This window comes from Tachypleus tridentatus, chromosome 13 (genome assembly GCF_004210375.1).
Source record: "Tachypleus tridentatus isolate NWPU-2018 chromosome 13, ASM421037v1, whole genome shotgun sequence".
NCBI lineage: Eukaryota > Metazoa > Arthropoda > Merostomata > Xiphosura > Limulidae > Tachypleus > Tachypleus tridentatus.
The window spans coordinates 86443759-86462755 of record NC_134837.1 but is presented as its reverse complement, the minus strand read 5'-3'; the positions used below and the strand labels follow the sequence as shown (position 1 = coordinate 86462755).

General features: G+C 33.5%; 1 protein-coding gene across 4 annotated transcripts in view; it reads left to right on the top strand.

Annotated features, from left to right (window-relative positions):
* LOC143238473 (glutamate receptor ionotropic, NMDA 2B-like) overlaps nucleotides 1–18997 on the top strand; it is a 211155-nt gene that overhangs the window by 138627 nt on the left and 53531 nt on the right. For all 4 annotated transcript variants that reach the window (XM_076478737.1, XM_076478736.1, XM_076478734.1 and 1 more), the window contains exons 4-5: nucleotides 1032–1282; nucleotides 13908–14091. In XM_076478737.1, the coding sequence (XP_076334852.1) occupies nucleotides 1032–1282; nucleotides 13908–14091 (435 nt within the window). The remainder of the gene's footprint in view (nucleotides 1–1031; nucleotides 1283–13907; nucleotides 14092–18997) is intronic.

Genomic DNA, 18997 nt, shown 5'->3' with positions numbered 1-18997 from the left:
TCTCTCGAATATTTCTACTGGAAATAAAAAGGAAGAATATGCCGAGCCATATTATTATGTAATTTAATGTTAATATAATAGCAGCAGTAATAGAAATTCACAGAATTGTGATATCTTACCAGTGCATGACCAGCTTGTCTATATAAAAAAATTAAAATGTAAATGTCATTCTATTCCCTTTCTCAGTTTATGATATTTCCCGTTATCTGAACCAAACTGATGAAAAAGGTTCGTTTGCTGGTTTCAGATTTTCGCGTAAAGGCACACTATAACTTTCTTCGTACAGCTGTTCCTAATTTTGATCTGATAGACTGGAGAAAATATTATTTGACATCACCCGCGGCCATCTCCTGAGCTAAGCTTGCGTATTTATTGAATTTGGGGCAAAATTATTCGAGAACTATCTGCGATAACGATCCTTAATTTTGAAGTGACGGACTAGAGGGAATGAAACTAGTAAACACTACCTGTCGCTGCCTCGTAAGATACTCCTATACCAAAGAATAACGGAATTAACCATTATGTTATAACGCCCACATGGCTGAAAGGGCAAATACATTTGATGACAGGTTTCGATCTCGCAACATGCAGATTGCGAATCGAACACTCTAACTACCAACAGTTCAAGTCAGACCATTTATCTTGTCCGACCAAATAGTAGGACTTAACTGCCACTCTTGCAGCGTATTCATAGTCGCAAAATGCAGAGTGCTTCTTAGCAGCAACTGTGAATCTTGGATTCACAATCTGTAAAAGGAACCCACTAGATTACGCCTGTTTCGATGAGAAAATGAAATAATCGAACGTTAAACATAATTTGAGAACACCAAGTTGTACTATTATGTAGCTTTGAAATTTTCAGCATCAGGGTAAGAAGCTAGAATGACAACTGCTCAGTTACTATTTTAACTACTAAGGTTTTCAGTATCCTGAACTATTCAGTCTTGCTATTACCACTCTCAGAAACGAGCTTTATCACTGTGTTCTCTTAACATATTAAATGCTAGCCTTTTGTCAATTGATATCTGCAGATACAACATCATGGATGTCTTCGTCATTAAAAAGAAAATTCGCAAAGAAATTGCTGAAGAGATAGAATTCCTTAAGTACAGTGAGGTAAGAGTGATTTTGTTGTACTCCACGAAAGAAGAAGGTGCAGAGATTATGGGAGCTGCCGACGATCTTGGTATCACAGGTAAAAACTACGTATGGATCGTAACACAATCCGTCTTTGGTACAGCCGAAAACAACGCTCCAACAGAGTTCCCTGTAGGTATGTTAGGTAAGTAAAGGACATTAAATTATTAAACATCTGGATTTCCTATCATATCATAATCTCTTAAACTGCAATACCCCTTAACAATTACAATATATATAGAAATAGATAGATAGATAGATCCATAATATACATATTACATGCTCTACCTAATTCTACAAAATTATTCTGTGAATGAAATCAAACATTCGATGCTACTGCTACCAAAAATTGATCTTCTTTCTCTCAAATCCTCTAGTACCATTTATTTTTTTTCAAATATAATTTTTTATGCGACTATCACTATATGAATAGACCCGACATGACCAAGTGGATAAAGCACTGGACTCGTAATCTGAGGGTCGCGGGTTCGAATCCCCTTTACACCAAACATGCTAGCCATTTCAGTTGTGGGGGCGGTGTAATGTGACGGTCAATCCCACTATTCGTTGGTAAAGAGTAGCCCAAGAGTTGGTGGTGGGTGGTGATGACTAGCTTCCTTCCCTCTAGTCTTACACTGCTAAATTAGGGAAGCTAGTACAGATAGCCCTCGAGTAGCTTTGCGCGAAATTAAAAAAAATATATAATGAAGCACTATATGAAACATTACATTTTTATATTAATTTCCATTTATCTACATTTCTGTTTAAATATTAAGGTTATTAACTGATCTAATATTTAACGAATCAGTAAGGGGAACACCTCTTGTTTATATTTGTTTTATATATATTTCCTTTTATACTCTTAAAGATGTCTATTTTTGCATGCAGAAAATGTTTTGTTTTATTTTATTTAACACATTTTTGTGTTAACGTTCTTTCATAATCAAATTTATGTTTATATGCACAGTTTCTTTAAGTCACTGAAAATGGCACAGTTGTATCACACAGTGTACGCCCCGAATCAATATCGTTTATAAACAATATAAATCTTATAAATAAGATATTTATATGGGGCCCATAGTAACTGAACTCAGATACTTTCTCATCTGCTTTACTTTCTCATTAAAGTATTTATTTATTTATCATTAAGAGGACCGAACTTAAAATTATTATTTTCATAACGAATAATCCAACTGAACTCAACAATAGTATAACAGACAGTCTATGATAATAAAGGTCAACAACAGTTGTAATGCACGTTATATTAAAACTAGAGATTAGAACATGAAAAATATATCAGTTAATCATTACAACTTAGTAAGAATCATGTATACTAAGGGTTAACACAATATTTAATATTATTTGCATAATGGTTGCGTGTAGTATCGTTTGGTATTATGAACAATATCTTAACATTGTATTAACAATGAAGTTAAAATAATTATTTATAATTAGGCATAACAAATAAAGTGTAGATTATTTCTTGCATGCACATGCATTATGTGTTTGGTAATTTGGACATTTCATCTGTGTATAGTTGTATTACTGAAATGTTTTGTCAATTATTAGAAGTTCTATTCAGACCTGGGTATAAAAAAATTTGACATCCTAATATTTCATACGCGAAGCTCTATAATACAAGAGTTAAATGTATTTTATAAGAATGATTTACATAAACTGATGTACTGGAATGTTGCTGTAGATACAAGACGTGTTGATTTCATTATTAAATTATTCTTCATCCAACTTAACACAGGACTGACATTATAACATTCTAAGAGCTCCATTCTTGCACTAAATGCAATTAATTAATGGATTAGATTTTAATAAGAGGATATACCATTAATTATGTTATGGTTTAATCGATGAAGTAGTCTTATAGCGTCAAAGGAAGACTTAGAGGCGTTCTATCAGGCTTAAATTAGTATTACTTGCTAATCAGTGTAAGATTTTTATTGTTTCGTATTGAAGATGTTCCATCATAATTCTGACAGAATAGCACCTGGTATTATCTAAATCAGAACATTATAATTATAAAAGAATGACACCTGGTTTTATATGACATCAAAACATCACAGTTCTAGAATGGTTTCTAGCGTTACCTGGCATCAAGATATCTCAATCATAGCAGAATATCATCTAATATTATCGGATATAAAAATATTACATTTTTAACAGAATGACTCCTGGTATTATTCAACATAAGGACGAACTCAGGTTAAATTGCCCCTGCAAAGAAATAGTTTCAATTGACCTAACATCACAAATATGATGTCACGCAGTAAAGCTACCTATTGAGGATTTTAGAAAATATCTTACGTCTTCTTACTGTCGTCTCTCCTGACGATAAATGACTCGACGCCTAAATTGTCACATCAAATGAAATTAAACTGAACAAGGTGTTCTTTCTTATGTAGTTGTTAAACGTAAAGCTGTAAAAATATGGAACCCCAAATTACTGCTGAACTATATAGGAGAAATAAGTCATTCATTTCAAGTATTCGGACATGAAACCGTCGATAATCGTTAAGACACATAAAATTTTGACTTATCTACAAAGTACTCAAAATGACAACAGTAATGTACCGATATAGCCTTAACAGTGATACTGCAAATAAAGAAGGAAAAAAAGTAATTTATTGAACTATATATTATTAAGTAATTTAATGTTTAAATTAATAACAGTAATAAAAATTCACAGCAAAACTCTGATATCTTACTAGAATCAATGTCTTGAATCACATACCCTTTTATGAACAGTGGACTGAAAACTAACAACGTGTAGTGACATAACCAGTCATTTCATGTCATATTTGATCATGTATATTTTTGCCTGAGATCTTCAAAAATAGACTAATTATCTAATAGCTTAATACAACTGTTTCAACATCGACGTGGAAAGACCAGTGCTACAAATCACTAGTTTCTCTTTTGTTCGGTTTCAGAAACTGAATAGTTTTGACACTCGTACTGCCATGATGGCCTTCTACCCACCATCAGCAGGCAGCACTGTCTCATAACTGTATGTACACAACAAACACAATTAAAACGATCACTTAAAGAATAAATGATAAAATCTAAAGGCGAAACAGGACACTATTTTTCGTAAAATATAACTGCTTCTTGCTTAAATCATCACCAATATATTACTGATTAAAATGCTCAGTAAGTGTACAGATCTTTAAAGAAAAGAGTAATAATTCGCAGTTCGAATACAAGCTATGTTTACGTTCACTAACAGTTTTATTTACAGTACTTACAAATTAATAATTATCTGTATATTCAAGCCGTATCATTAACATTTTGCCTGGACGTTACAATTGCTTTCATTGAGTAACTTTCGTGTTAAAGAATTCTCGTTTGCGTAGAAAATTTTACTTTGATTGTTTGTTTGTTTTTTGAATTTCGCACAAAGCTACACGAAGGCTATCAGCGTTAGTCGTCCCTAATTTAGCAGTGTAAGACCAGAGGGAAGGCAGCTAGTCATCACCACCTACCGCCAAGTCTTATATGTTACTCTTTTATCAACGAATAGTGGGATTGATCGTCGCATTAAACGCCCACACAGCTAAAAGGGCGAGCATGTTTGGTATGACGGGGATTCGAACCTGTGACCCTCAAATTACGAGTCGATCTCCTTAACCACCTGGCCATGTCGGGCCGTATAATTTGAAAATAAGTAAAGAAATAAATGAATAGATTCCCGCTCAACATATAACATTTTATAATAATTAAAATTCAAGGCACGGTTGACTCACAAGCACAAAGAAACCATCTAACTAATTATCGTATGGTCTATTATTTTTCGCTGTTTGACTTATATTAGCAAGATGAACTACAAATAATAAACAATTTTTACTTAGATCCTATCGCATCTAATAACATGAAATTTGAATATATGAAAGTGGAAATAATAACCAGTCATTAAGCCACAGGCTTTTTTGTTTCTGTTCACATCCTTGTATCCGTAAACTCCATATATCGTTTGGTGTGCTAACAGAAGAAATCTAATAAATATTGGATTATGCTTTAAATTTATGTCTATTTAAAGCTTTTAGCATGTGTTACTTGTAATAACGACTAAGAATAAAGAACAGTGTTTTGTTTGTTTTTGAATTTCGCGCAAAGCTACACGAGAGCTATCTGCGCTAGCCGTTCCTAATATAGCACTGTAAGACCGAAGGGGCGGCAACTAGTCATTACCACCCACCGCCAACTCTTGGGCTACTTTTTTATCAACGAATAGCGGAATTGATCATAACGTTATAACACCCCCGCGGCTGAAAGGGCGAGCATGTTTGGTGTGACGGTATTTCGAACCAGCGACCCTCGAATTACGAGTCGAGTGCTTTAACCGCCCAGTCAGTTTGGACACAATGAACAGAGTGAAACAATTTGCAGTTACTTAAAATACCATGTAAACAGAGTACATATTTATAAATAGTCAATGCGAAAAGGACCAGTATGGCCTACATTTCGAAGAATATTGTCCTTACTTTTAGTTTTATAAGATCTCAAGTGCAGAATTACCATAAAATATTTTATTTCTCTTTTTTTAATATTCGCTTTAAATTGAGGAATTTGATTAATTTTTATCAAATAATCTTTCTAATCTTTAAGTTTACGGTTTTTTCTCCCTAACCTAAGATAAAATGATTTACAGTTATTCAACAGACCTTACGATATAACATTTTTGGGCGTCGTTTTTTCTTATATTAATATCACAAATCTTCATAATGGGCTATTTCTGCTGTGCCCACCACGAGTATCGAGAGCTATAAGTCCGCAAACATCCTGCTGTGTCACTAGAGTGGCTGGTGAAGTTACTAAATATTATTTATATTGTTCGATACCCGTGATGGGCAGAGCACAGATAGCCCATTGTATACTTTTATGCTTAATTACAAACAATGAGCTCAGGGTTATAAAGATAACGGAGTCTCGCTATATTGTTTTATTTTATAATAGAGCATGAAATATAAAATGTTATAGTAATAAATAATATTTCTCTACTTTTAGAAAATTACATAAAATTAAATTCTGTGTGTGTGTTTTCTTATAGCAAAACCACATCAGGCTATCTGCTGAGCCCCGCGAGGGGAATCGAACCCCCTGATTTTAGCGTTGCAAATCCGTAAACTAACCTCTGCAGTAGCGGGGTGCATGTGGCTTTATGTGAAACATCTCAAAAAATACTAACAATAAAAGTTTATTCTAACTGGCGCTCAACCAACTCGAAGTATATTTTATGATACAGGTTAAAACATATGGATTCATCTATATTTTTTGGTTTGGAACCATTTCATAAGTACGTTATATTAAAAACAGTTAAAAATCAAGAAATAAGAGATGATCAAGTTAGAATAATATCCGTAATAGGTGAATTATGAAGTCATCTATAACAATTTTACGTCATTTCATATGCTTCTACCCTCAAGATACAAATGTGTTTGATATATTTGTTTTATAATTTGTTATCATTTGCCTTAAGTATTGTGAAAAATATTCAAGCGATGTGTGCTACACTACTTTTTGAGTTGTAGTGCTTTAAAACAAGAAACAGATAGAAATATCTGCTTTACCCTGCTTGGTGGTTGACAACGAAAGAGAATGACAATTCTACATAAAAAAAATAAAATTTTGAATGTCCGTTAGTTAAAATTAGTTTATTGTGCGATTTTTAAAGCAAATGAATATTGAATTACCACGAGTGCACGTTCTACAATTTTATGTTTTAAAATAACCTAAAATATTTTTAAATAGAGAGATGTTTTCAATATGGATTTATATGACCGACCACGTGACTACTTTGTACTCGTTTAAAGTCTTAATAGATCCAACAGTTAATTCTGTTAGCATTGTAAAATATATCAAGCTTGAAAATAAAACTGAAAAAATAAACTGACTTGAAACTAATTTTCAATAATGGTAGTTTTGCAAACATTGTAAAACACAAACTCGGTTTTGTTTTAAAATCATATCTCAACTCTTTGAACGAAGTTTAATGTCTTATCATGTTTATATAAACAAATAAAAACTCTCATAATAATTAAACAGTACATTTGTTTGTCTGTAATTAAGTACAAGTCTAAATAACTAGCTCTTTGTGATGCACATCATGCAGATCAAAAACATGATTTCTAGCGTTATAAAGTTCGCAGATTTACTGCTGTGTCAATGGAGGTTTCTACAGTACGTATTAATGTCTGAGTATTTAAACTGCAAAATAGTATATTCCAGTAGTTGTACAGGTTTCAATATACAGATACCTTTCATATTAGAATGTATTCTACCATTTCTATTTCGTTGTTTTTACTATAAAAAAATCTTGGACAAAATGTTTGAATACTGCTCCATATTAATGTTACTAACATAACAACGTTTGAGGATAATATGAGAACTATTAGTCTATCTCAACTGTTTTATTGTTTAAGCAAAACTAAAACTGTAAATAAATAAATTTAAGAAAAAATCTTAAAGCTAGTCCTTATCATTCATATACTTACCTAGCTTTTAATTAAACTCAATTAAAGTTACTGCCTCCACAATATCCGGAGACAATCCATTCCAATTACTAACCATCCTGTTAAGAAAATAAATCTGTCTTTACCGAAGATGACTTCTAAGAAGAAGATTCTTGCCAAATTTATACTTGTGTCTCTTAGTTCTACCTTTTCTCATTGTTAAGTATGAAAAAATATCATGCATCAACACTATCAGTTCCCTTTAAAATTTTAAATACCTCAGTCAGATCTCCCCTTCTCTTTTTTCAAAAGAAAACAATTTGAGAGATTTCAACCATTCCTCGTATTAAAACCCTTCCACCCCTCTTCTGAACTATTTTCAACAATTCAGTGTCTTTCCTAAAGTAATGAACCCAAAACTGAACAAAGCATTCCAAATGAGGCCTAACCAGAAACTTGTACAATAAAATCATAACCTCTTTAGACTTGTATTCAATATTTCTATAGATACAACCTAAAATTCTAGAAATTTTAATGCTTGAATGTCTCTAGAGACTGATCAACTATTACATCCAAATCCATTTCTTTCATGACATGACAAATTATACTTCTAATTCAAATTATGATAATCCACATGCATTATCTTGCATTTACTATACTTAAAACCCCATGTGCCATTTATTTGTTCAACTAACTAAATTATTTAAATCCTTTTGTAAATCAGAAACTTCCTCTTCACAGCTAGCAACACCAAAGACCTTAACATCACTAACAATTGTTACCGATTGTAAACGACACGGTTACATCTGTGTCATTGATGTAACTCAAAAAAGCAAAAATCCTAAGATTGAGCACTGAGGTACCCCACTTGTGACATTAGTCCACTTTGACTGAGCTCCATTTGTAACTTTCTTCCATCTAGCCACTCATCTATCCAATTTTCTAATTTATCTCACACACCTATAGAGATGTTTTACAAAGCTTTTATGTATGGCACCTTATGGAATGCTTTCTCATAATGCAAATACACTAGATCTACACGCTTACTCTCATCTACATAAACAGTAACCTTTTCAAAAAATGTCGAAAGATTTGTCAGACAAGATTTTCCCTTAGTAAAATCATGTTGACTATTTTATAAAATTTTATTAATTGAATTTGCAAAGCGTCTTTTATCAGATTCTACAAACCTTTTCCTACAACTAATGTAAGACTAATGGATCTATAATTTCCAGGACAATTTTTATCACCTCCCTTGTAAAGGAGAACTATACTAGTAAACTTCCAATCCTCTGGTACCTGTTTGCTAATCCACAACTGACGAAACATGATAGTAAGTGGTTCGCATATCTATTCTTTAACTAGTGTTAAAACCCTTCAGGAAATATTATCTCGCTTGTTATTCCTTAAAATTTCCAATTTTTTCTTAACCGCCTAGGAATTAATGTAATCAACTTTTTCTATCTCATCTACATCTATAAACTGTTCAAAATGTAAAATACTGCTTAAATCTTTGTCAGTAAAAAAACAAAGAAAAAGCAAATACTAATAACCCAGCCATCTCATAATCACTGGATACGTGCCTTTCTTTATCATATCTCGAGGGTCCTACTCCCATCCTAGCATCTTCTTTAACTTTAATGTATTTAAATAAATTCTTACTGTCATTTTCTAGATTTTCTGCTATATTCCTCTAGATTTCCTGTTACACCAAAAAAATTAAATTATTAAATGCATGATGCATTAAGTAGTATGCAATAGTTATTGAGTAAATGTCAGAGTTATAATGGAGAAGATAGCGTATTATCGGACAAACACGTATGACTTGTTACTGTAGTCTGTATAAGTTGTGTGAGGCATTTGTTCGTCAAGATATTCATACACAAATACCTGTTTTATATAAAAGAGTGTGTTTTTGGTCTAATATTTTTCGAGACAGATTAAAGCTTTGTACAGACGGTTTATCTCTACTTGATGTAGAGTCATACCTTGTAACGTATCAAGAGTTATAGAATGTTAAATTGTTTTACTGACTGTCCATAAATGGTAAGAAGCAAACAGACAATGCCAGAACAGAAGGGTACCCTCAGTGTTCTGTATCCTGAAACGTTATCAGACTACAGCAAACTTTCATCCATGAAATTCTACTGGTAAGCGCCGAAAACTACTACAATAGATTACCTTACTTTGATCAGGTTAACACTTCAAGTTCGAAAGAAAATTTGCAGTACCTTACAACAGAAATGTCATAACTATGTTTATTTCTGGTTATCCAAACAAACAGTGAATAAAAAACTGGCTAAACAAGGTTATTTTGCAAGAAGGGCTATATGCAAACCGATATTAATTAGAATTCACCACTGTCACTGCAGTAAAGATACTAGTGGCATGTTCCCTTCTGCGTCCTGTTTCTGACTTCTTAAAACTAACGGTAACATTAAGGTTCGTCATTTGCCTGGAGAACAAAGAAGGGAAGACTTTTCTTACATGGAGACCACGTGAGGTGGTGTAGCACATGCTTGGGCAGCTGTTCATCATGGTAGGAAAATCCGCTTTTCATATCGTACAGGTTTTCGTTTGTTTGAAGTTAGACACAAAGCTACACAAAGGACTATCTGTATTCTGAACACGTGGTGTATTAAAACCCAACTTCTAGCTTTGTAAGTCTGCAAACATATCACTGTGCCACTAGGGAGCTATCTTCTACGGACATGTCAGGTGATCATCCTACATGCATATGAAGACGACTTTTCTGCCATATGCTAGGGTAAGGTTTCTCAATAACTTCGTATTCGAGGATCACAGTGCCACTGTCCACAAGCTACATATTGTACAGGATTATCTCCGCCACGAGAACGTTATAAGATTGCCACAATCAGTAAAGTCTCCAGACTGGAATTCTATTGAGAACTGTTTGTCAGAAATGAACCAACAACTTGCTAACCTGATCCCCAACCAGCTCCTGTAGCTGAGTTGTATCGCTTTCTAGTGACAAGTTGAGATGAAATCACGGCGAATTACTCAAATAACTTAATCAACAGAACACAACCCCATCTTGCGACAGTTATTATAGTACGAGAAAGATATACCGGTAACTAAAATCAACTAATATAAGGCTAGAGATGTTATTTATAATAATTTAGTGTTACTTTTTGTTATTATATGTGTTTTAGTAAGGTTTTGTTATGATAGGTAAAATCCAAAATAATACGCGGTGACGTGGTGTCATGTACTGTAAAGACGTCGTAAGGTTCCGCAGCCTATTCAGCTCTCTACTTAATTCAACGGGTATTGAAGATTATAAATGAAATTTACTATTTCCAAAATTTTTGGGAACTAAAAATTAGAAAAACTGTAGGATTTGTAAAACTTCTGTCGATTTGTACGCTTGAGAATGAATTCAATATTTAAAAATACTACTTTTGCAATATTCGGAAAGAACATCAAGATAGTACTGAATTCGCAAAGACAAAAATAACAATAAACAATTATAAAACTGGGATTCTTGCAGAAATAACATCAATAAATCAACACGGAATGTCGAAGACACCACAATAGTGAACTCAGTCATCTAATAACTTCTGGATATTTGAAAGCGATATTAGAAATACATATTTCTCAAATACAGTTGAGAAATATCATTGACAGTAGCTATTTTCTGGAGATAATTGCAGCTTCATCTTGCAAATGTTCGTGGTTCATACAGGCTGTGGAGTTAGAACTAGTGGTACAACTTAGTCTAAACAATAGATGTAGGTGGAACTTGTGGTAAAACATGGCCTATACAATCTGTGGAGGTAGAAATAATGACAGAACGTGGTATATACAGTCCATGAAGGTATAATTAGTGGTAAGACGTAGTCTACACAGTCCATGGAGGTAGAACTAGTGTTAAAATATAATTATACAATCTGTGAAGATAGATCTAGTGGTATAACTTGATTTATACAGTCCATGGAGATAGAACTTGTGGTAAAATGTAGTTTTACAATCTGTGAAGGTAGAACTAATGGTAAGACTTGGTCTATACTGTCCATGGAGGTAGAACTAGCGGTACAACTTGGTTTATACAGTCTGGGGATGAAGAACTAGTGGTACAACTTGGTCTATACAGTTCATGAAGGTAAAACTAGTGGTAAAATGTAGTTATGCAATCTGTAGAGGTAGAACTAATGGTACAACTTGGTCTATATTGTCTATGGAGATAGAGCTTGTAGTAAAACGTGGTTAGTACAGTCTGTTGAGGAAAACCTAGCAGCAAAACTAACAACGGTGTTGAAAAATGGTGAATCAAAAATAGTAGTTTGTTCTTGAAAATGTCGAATGAAGAGTAGCAATAAACTCTGAAAATTAAAAGGTGACAGAGAAATTACAACTACGACACAGTTATGTATTTTATAAACATTGAAAAGTGTGTAGACAGTAACAATAGAAGCTTAGAAAAATATTTAGCAACAGTAACAATAAAGCTTAAAATGCGTGAGGTTAACAGCGAAAATATAGCCTTCAACATGGTAGGCTTTACTGGTACCAAACCTGAGAGATAGGATGAAGAGTTTTCATGATTTTACTGTGAGTGTAGAATAAACATGCATACCACGTTGTCTTTAAATGCATGAAGAGACAACTCTAAAAATAAGCTCTGATGTCACTCGGGGCGTGTCACCTAAACTCAAGTCATCTTCATCCATTCTCTGTTCGTGAAAGCAATTTTCATTATTAAAATATAAATCTAAGCAATAACTTCCCTACTGTTTACTTTTATTATATTGTGTTGTGTGATGGGGTTTGGTCTGAATCTCACATAAGGCTATACGAGAACTATCTGCGCTAATCGTTCCTACTTTAGCAGTAAACGACTGCAGGGAAGGCAGGTAGCTATCATCATTCATCATCAAATCTTGGGCTACTCTATTGTCAAAGATAAGCAAATATAATCAAAGATTGGGATTGAACGTAACATTATAACGCTCCCACGGCTTAAAGGGAGAGCATGTTTGGTGTGACGGGGATTCGAACCCGCGACTCTCATATTACGAGTCGAGTGCCTTAACCACCTGCCCATGCCAGACCTCTTTGCTTATTAAACAGAGAAGTATTATTATCAAATCTATATGAAATATTAATAAAATAACCCGGTTTTTGATTTGTTTTTTATAAAAGTGGCATAAGTAATAACATGGTATGTACAGTATATTATAAAAAAAGTTCTGCTTATATTCTGATGGTGTAAAGTAACATTAATGGCAATATATCATATTACCAGCATTAATGTAAGCAACTAACAACGACGATTGTATTAAATGAAGAATACCGTCTTTTTGGTTGTGTCAAGAAACGTGGATAAAAACAATTTTCCTCTGAGTTGATTGCTTGTAATACTACCTTTAAAAGGTGCTATGATACCTATAACAATTAATGTGGTTGTAAACAAAAATTATAGGCGAATTTAAAAAAAAATTGTTGTAGACTTAAGCCACGTCGTACGGTAGTGAACAAGCTTATTTACATGATATCTCGTAGGTAGGAGTAGAGGAATTAAAATTTTGTCCAATAGCAGAGTTTCTTATAGCTATCTGATACGCCCACCGTGTTTGTTTGTTTGTTTTGTTTGTTTTGTTTTTTAATTTCGCGCAAAGTTACTCGAGGGCTATCTGCGCTAGACGTCCCTAATTTAGTAGTGTAAGACTAGAGGGAAGGCAGCTAGTCATCACCACACACCGCCAACTCTTGGGCTACTCTTTTACCAACGAATAGTGGGATTGACTGTCACATTATAACGCCCCCATGACTGAAAAGGCGAGCATGTTTGGCGCGACGGGGATGCGAACCCGCGACCCTCAGATTACGAGTCGCACGCCTTAACACGCTTGGCCATGCCGGGCCAGTAGTGAAAGACTTGAGTCATCACCACACACTGCGAACTCTTGGGCTACTCAATCACCAATAAAATAATGGAATTCACCCTCACATTATAACGCCACCACTGCTAATAGGGCGAGCATATTTAGTATGATGGAGATTCAAACCCGCAATTCTCAGATTGAGTATCAAGTCCTTTAACCACTTAACCATGCCAAAACCTATAAGCATTTTAACACAATGAATATAAACGTGAAGAAAATACTATTAACAAAAATAAATAGCCTTTCTTAAATTTGTTTATCAGAACTGTGGTCATTACTATCACCCAGTTTCAGAAATGTTCTGACCGTTCCGTCGTCATTTCTGTCTCCCAGTTTCAGAAATGTTCTGACAGTTCCGTCGTCCATCTCCATCTCTTTTCTTTCTTTTCTTTTTTTCAAGGAGTTCATTTTAACGCTACGAAAGCAAGACTTCAGGATGAGATTGAGCGAGCATTCAATGTCTTCGGTTACGGCTTGGAGCTTTTTGTAAATGATCCACGGAACGAAAATAAAAGTCTATCTCCAGGACTAAAATGCAATGGCAGCTCCACTGACCACTGGAGCAAAGGTGACATGTTCTTCAGGTGAGCATTATTATTATTGTTTTAACCAAGTTGTTTTTCTTAGCAAACCATCGATCAGGGAGTATAACTTAAAAAAAGACATGTTACAGGGGACTCAAACATAACAGTGTTAAACTTCAGTAAATAATAATTTTTACTTTTTATCAGAATAAATTCTATTTCAAGTTAGTCGTTTCAGCTTTATGGTTACCAATATTTATATTATTTCATGGCATCAGTGCACTATTTTCATATTTAAGAAACCTTTAGAATATCTTTTGAGCATTATAATTCATTTGTCCCCGACAAAGTTCTGTGGATAATCGAAATACAATTAAATATAAAATGTGCCCATATTTGATTGTCAGCTACTTAGTTAACAAATTTTTTTTTAAAAAATGCTACACTACAATTACAAGTTCGAAAAGTTTAGTTCCGAATTTTTTTTGTTCGATAAACCTATATTTACATGAAAAAAGATGGTGTTGAAACCTATTCTATTCACTACTTCACTATTTCTGCTGCAGCAGAGTGGTTACGCTCAATTCATAGGCATGGCCAGGTGGTTAATACACTCGACTCGTAATCCGAAAGTCGCGAGTTTGAATCTCCGTCACATCAAACATGCTCGCCCTTTCAGCCATGGGGGCATCATAGCGTGACGGTCAATCCTACTATTTGTTGGTAAAAGAGTAGCCCAAGAGTTGGCGATGGGTTGTGATGCCTTCCCTCTAGTCTTACAGTGCTAAATTAGGGACGGCTAGCGCAGATAACCCTCGAGTAGCTTTGCGCAAAATTCAAAACAAACCAAACAAATCGATTCACAGGTCATCAGTATTGCCTGGAAGATTTAAGGAAACAAATAAAGTAAGCATCATATAATGATGTAATGTATAGCAGTTTGTCTGGTTCTGTTATATGGTCCTTTACTCATCGCTAATAGCCTAAAATCTTGAGGGTTTGGACACCAATTAATTACAGTTCATAATTCAACAAAAAACGAACTAATAACATAATCTGCTGAAACACTTGCCAAATAAATCGAAAGTGTGTGGTTGATTTTCGTTTACGTAACTTTTATTTCACGAGGGCTCTTACTACGTATATTGGTCTAAAATTCGAACTAAATCATTTTGCAACGTCTATTTGAAGAAGGGCACTTGTCCTAAACATTGTACACTACCTTATGAAAATATAATATGTTATCCTTTATGGTACGTGTTTGGAAAACTTACGCTGCTGGCCAAACTCTTAAGACCGATGAACATAAATAAAAAATATGCATTTTGCGTTGTTAGACTCAACCACTTATTTGAGTAAAGCTTCGAGAGATGAAAATAAGAAAAGGAAAAATAAAAAGAAAAACCTTTTTTAGCATTTAATAGGGAATAAGTGAACATTATGAAATTAGCCTAAATACCAACTGGTCTAAAGTTTAAGATCATACCAAAAAGAAGTCCTAAAAGGGTAGGAAATGCCAAAAAAGAGGTCTCAGTAGTGAGTTGCACGGCTGTTATTACGAATAACTGCAAACATCCGCTTTCACATGGCATCGGCGTTTGCAGAAGGCTGGCTGGAATGTTATTCCAAGTGGTGAAGATAGCTTCACGAAGATCATGCACTGTTTGGAATTGACATCCATTTCTATAGACTTCCCTTGCTATCCACCCCCAAACATTTTCAATGGGGTTCAGTTCGGGCGAACACGCTGAATGGTCCAAAAGTATCACGTTATTCGCCATAAAAAAGTCCTTTGTCCTGCGGCATTGTGGATTTCAACGTTGTCCTGCTGAAAGATCCAGTCACTTCCACACAAGCGAGGGCCTTCAGTCAATAAGGATACTCTCTCCAACATGCCAATGTAGCCAGCTGCTGTTTGACGCCTCTGTATAACCTGAAGCTCCATTGTTCCATGGAAGGAGAAAGCACCTCAGATCATGATGGAACCTCCTCCACTGTGTTGTGTAGAAAATGTCTCCGGTGGGATATCCTTATCGTGCCAATAACGTTGGAAGTTATCTGGACTATCCAGGTTAATTTTTTTCTCATCAGAGAACAAAATCTTCTTCCACTTTTCTACGTCCCATGTTTGGTGCTTCTCAGCAACGTTTAAACGAGCCGTTTTATTGTTCTTGAGCTGCATTCTGCGTTCGTAAGAGCCTTAATCTGGTTCGACGATCGGCTGGTATCTTGCCGGACAACCCGTCGAATCCTCCTGCTCAACGCTGGCGAAAGTTTCTTGGGCCGTCCACTTGAAATTCTCGTTCCGTATCCCTCAGGGTCTTTTAAGAAATTTGCAACAGCAGTTTTACTACGCCCAATCTCACCAGCGATGGCACTTTGAGAGAAACCTTGCTTTTGCAGCTCGACAATTCTGCCACGTTCAAACTCTGTCAACTTTTTAGCGTTTGCCATGTTTTTACCCAATATAATACAGGAAATGTCAGTGGGAGATGTTGGCAACGCTAATGCTTAAACACAAATGACTAAATTTCGTTACGTGTTTATCGATTAATGCTTTGTTTCAATAGAGTCTTAGATTTTTGACCAGCTAGTATTTAGGCTAATTTCATCGTGTTCACATTTTCCCTATTAAATGCTAAAAAAGTTTTGGTTTTTTTTCTCTTTTCTTATTTTCATCTTTTCAAGCTCTACTCAAATAAGTGGTTGAGTCTAACAACGCAAAATGCATATTTTTTCTTTATGTTCATTGGCCTTAAGATTTTGGTCAGCAGTGTATATTCTTTTAAAGGTAGTCTCATCACACCTACCATTTTTTTCACTCTTCATTGCAGTTAGAAGTTAATACTGTAAGGTTTATCAGAAGAAAGATAACATTTATTACTTAAAATTTTATGCAAGGAGATGTTTTTATTATTCTAATATTTATTATTTTCATTTGAATTAGTAAGAAATAGCTTTTAGTTCATTTAGATAGCATAATTCTCATTCGAAATTATAAATAACTACAAATCAGCAACAGTTGTTTTCATTTTTTGCTCAAAAATGGCAGATTGGCTGAATGAAATACATATTTTGTATTTTTTTCCTTATTCGTAATTTAAATGCGTAATTTGAAATGGATATTTTAAGTTAAATAATTATTTAAAATATTTATAGGTAAGTGATTGTTAGATAGCTTTTAATATAACTGGTTATTAGAACATTATTTCAAGTAAATTAGGTTATTTAAAATTATTCTAACTTAATACATTATTAGAAACAAATGTTCTAAAATTTGTGATATAACCACGATAACTACAAATGTGTCCATTATGGATTCAACATCAGAGGCGTGTACAAATAACATTTCTGATCAACTTACCTGAGAGGTATTTCGCCAATATCAAAACTCGTCCGTTGGGCTGACTGCAGTTAACGTGCGTTTTATCACATATTCTGGGCTTATAGGTTTCTAACACATTTTCAGCTTTAGACGTTTAAATCATAACTTTTAGTTTATTAAGAAGTCACTCAAGTTTACCGGTTATTAGAAATATATTTTAATTATCAGAATTTATAAGCGAAAATAAAGAAAACTGTACTAAAAAGACAATCACACTACATCCGGTGTCGAAAAGATTTTTCACCATATAACGTATCTCGTCAAGTTTATTTTAATTTAGAAAATTAATTTAACTGTTCCTTAGATAGTTACCTTAAGTTAACTAATCACTAGACAGTTATCTTGAATTAATTGATTACTAGATAGTTAACTGAAGTTCACTGATTACTAGATCATTGTCTTCAGGTAATCTATTATTAGGTATTTATTATAAGTTCACTGATTACTAGATCAGTATCTTAAGGTAATCTATTACTAGGTATTTATCATGAGTTCACTGATTACTAGATCATTATCTTTAGGTAATCTATTATTAGGTATTTATTATAAGTTAACTGATTACTAGATCATTATCTTTAGGTAATCTATTATTAGGTATTTATTATAAGTTAACTGATTACTAGATCAGTATCTTAAGGTAATCTATTACTAGGTATTTATCATGAGTTCACTGATTACTAGATCATTATCTTTAGGTAATCTATTATTAGGTATTTATTATAAGTTCACTGATTACTAGATCAGTATCTTAAGGTAATCTATTACTAGGTATTTATCATGAGTTCACTGATTACTAGATCATTATCTTTAGGTAATCTATTATTAGGTATTTATTATAAGTTAACTGATTACTAGATCATTATCTTTAGGTAATCTATTATTAGGTATTTATTATAAGTTAACTGATTACTAGATCAGTATCTTAAGGTAATCTATTACTAGGTATTTATCATGAGTTCACTGATTACTAGATCATTATCTTTAGGTAATCTATTATTAGGTATTTATCATGAGTTAACTGATTACTAGATCATTATCTTTAGGTAATCTATCATTAGGTATTTATTATAAGTTCACTGATTACTAGATCAGTATCTTAAGGTAAACTATTACTAGGTATTTATCATGAGTTCACTGATTACTAGATCATTATCTTTAGGTAATCTATTATTAGGTATTTATTATAAGTTAACTGATTATTTGATCATTATCTTAAGGTAATCTATTATTAGGTATTTATTATAAGTTCACTGATTACTAGATCATTATCTTTAGGTAATCTATTACTAGGTATTTATCATGAGTTCACTGATTACTAGATCATTATCTTTAGGTAATCTATTATTAGGTATTTATTATAAGTTAACTGATTATTTGATCATTATCTTAAGGTAATCTATTATTAGGTATTTATTATAAGTTCACTGATTACTAGATCAGTATCTTAAGGTAATCTATTACTAGGTATTTATCATGAGTTCACTGATTACTAGATCATTATCTTAAGGTAATCTATTACTAGGTATTTATCATGAGTTAACTGATTGCTACCTTAAAATACTACCTTATTAGATAAATACC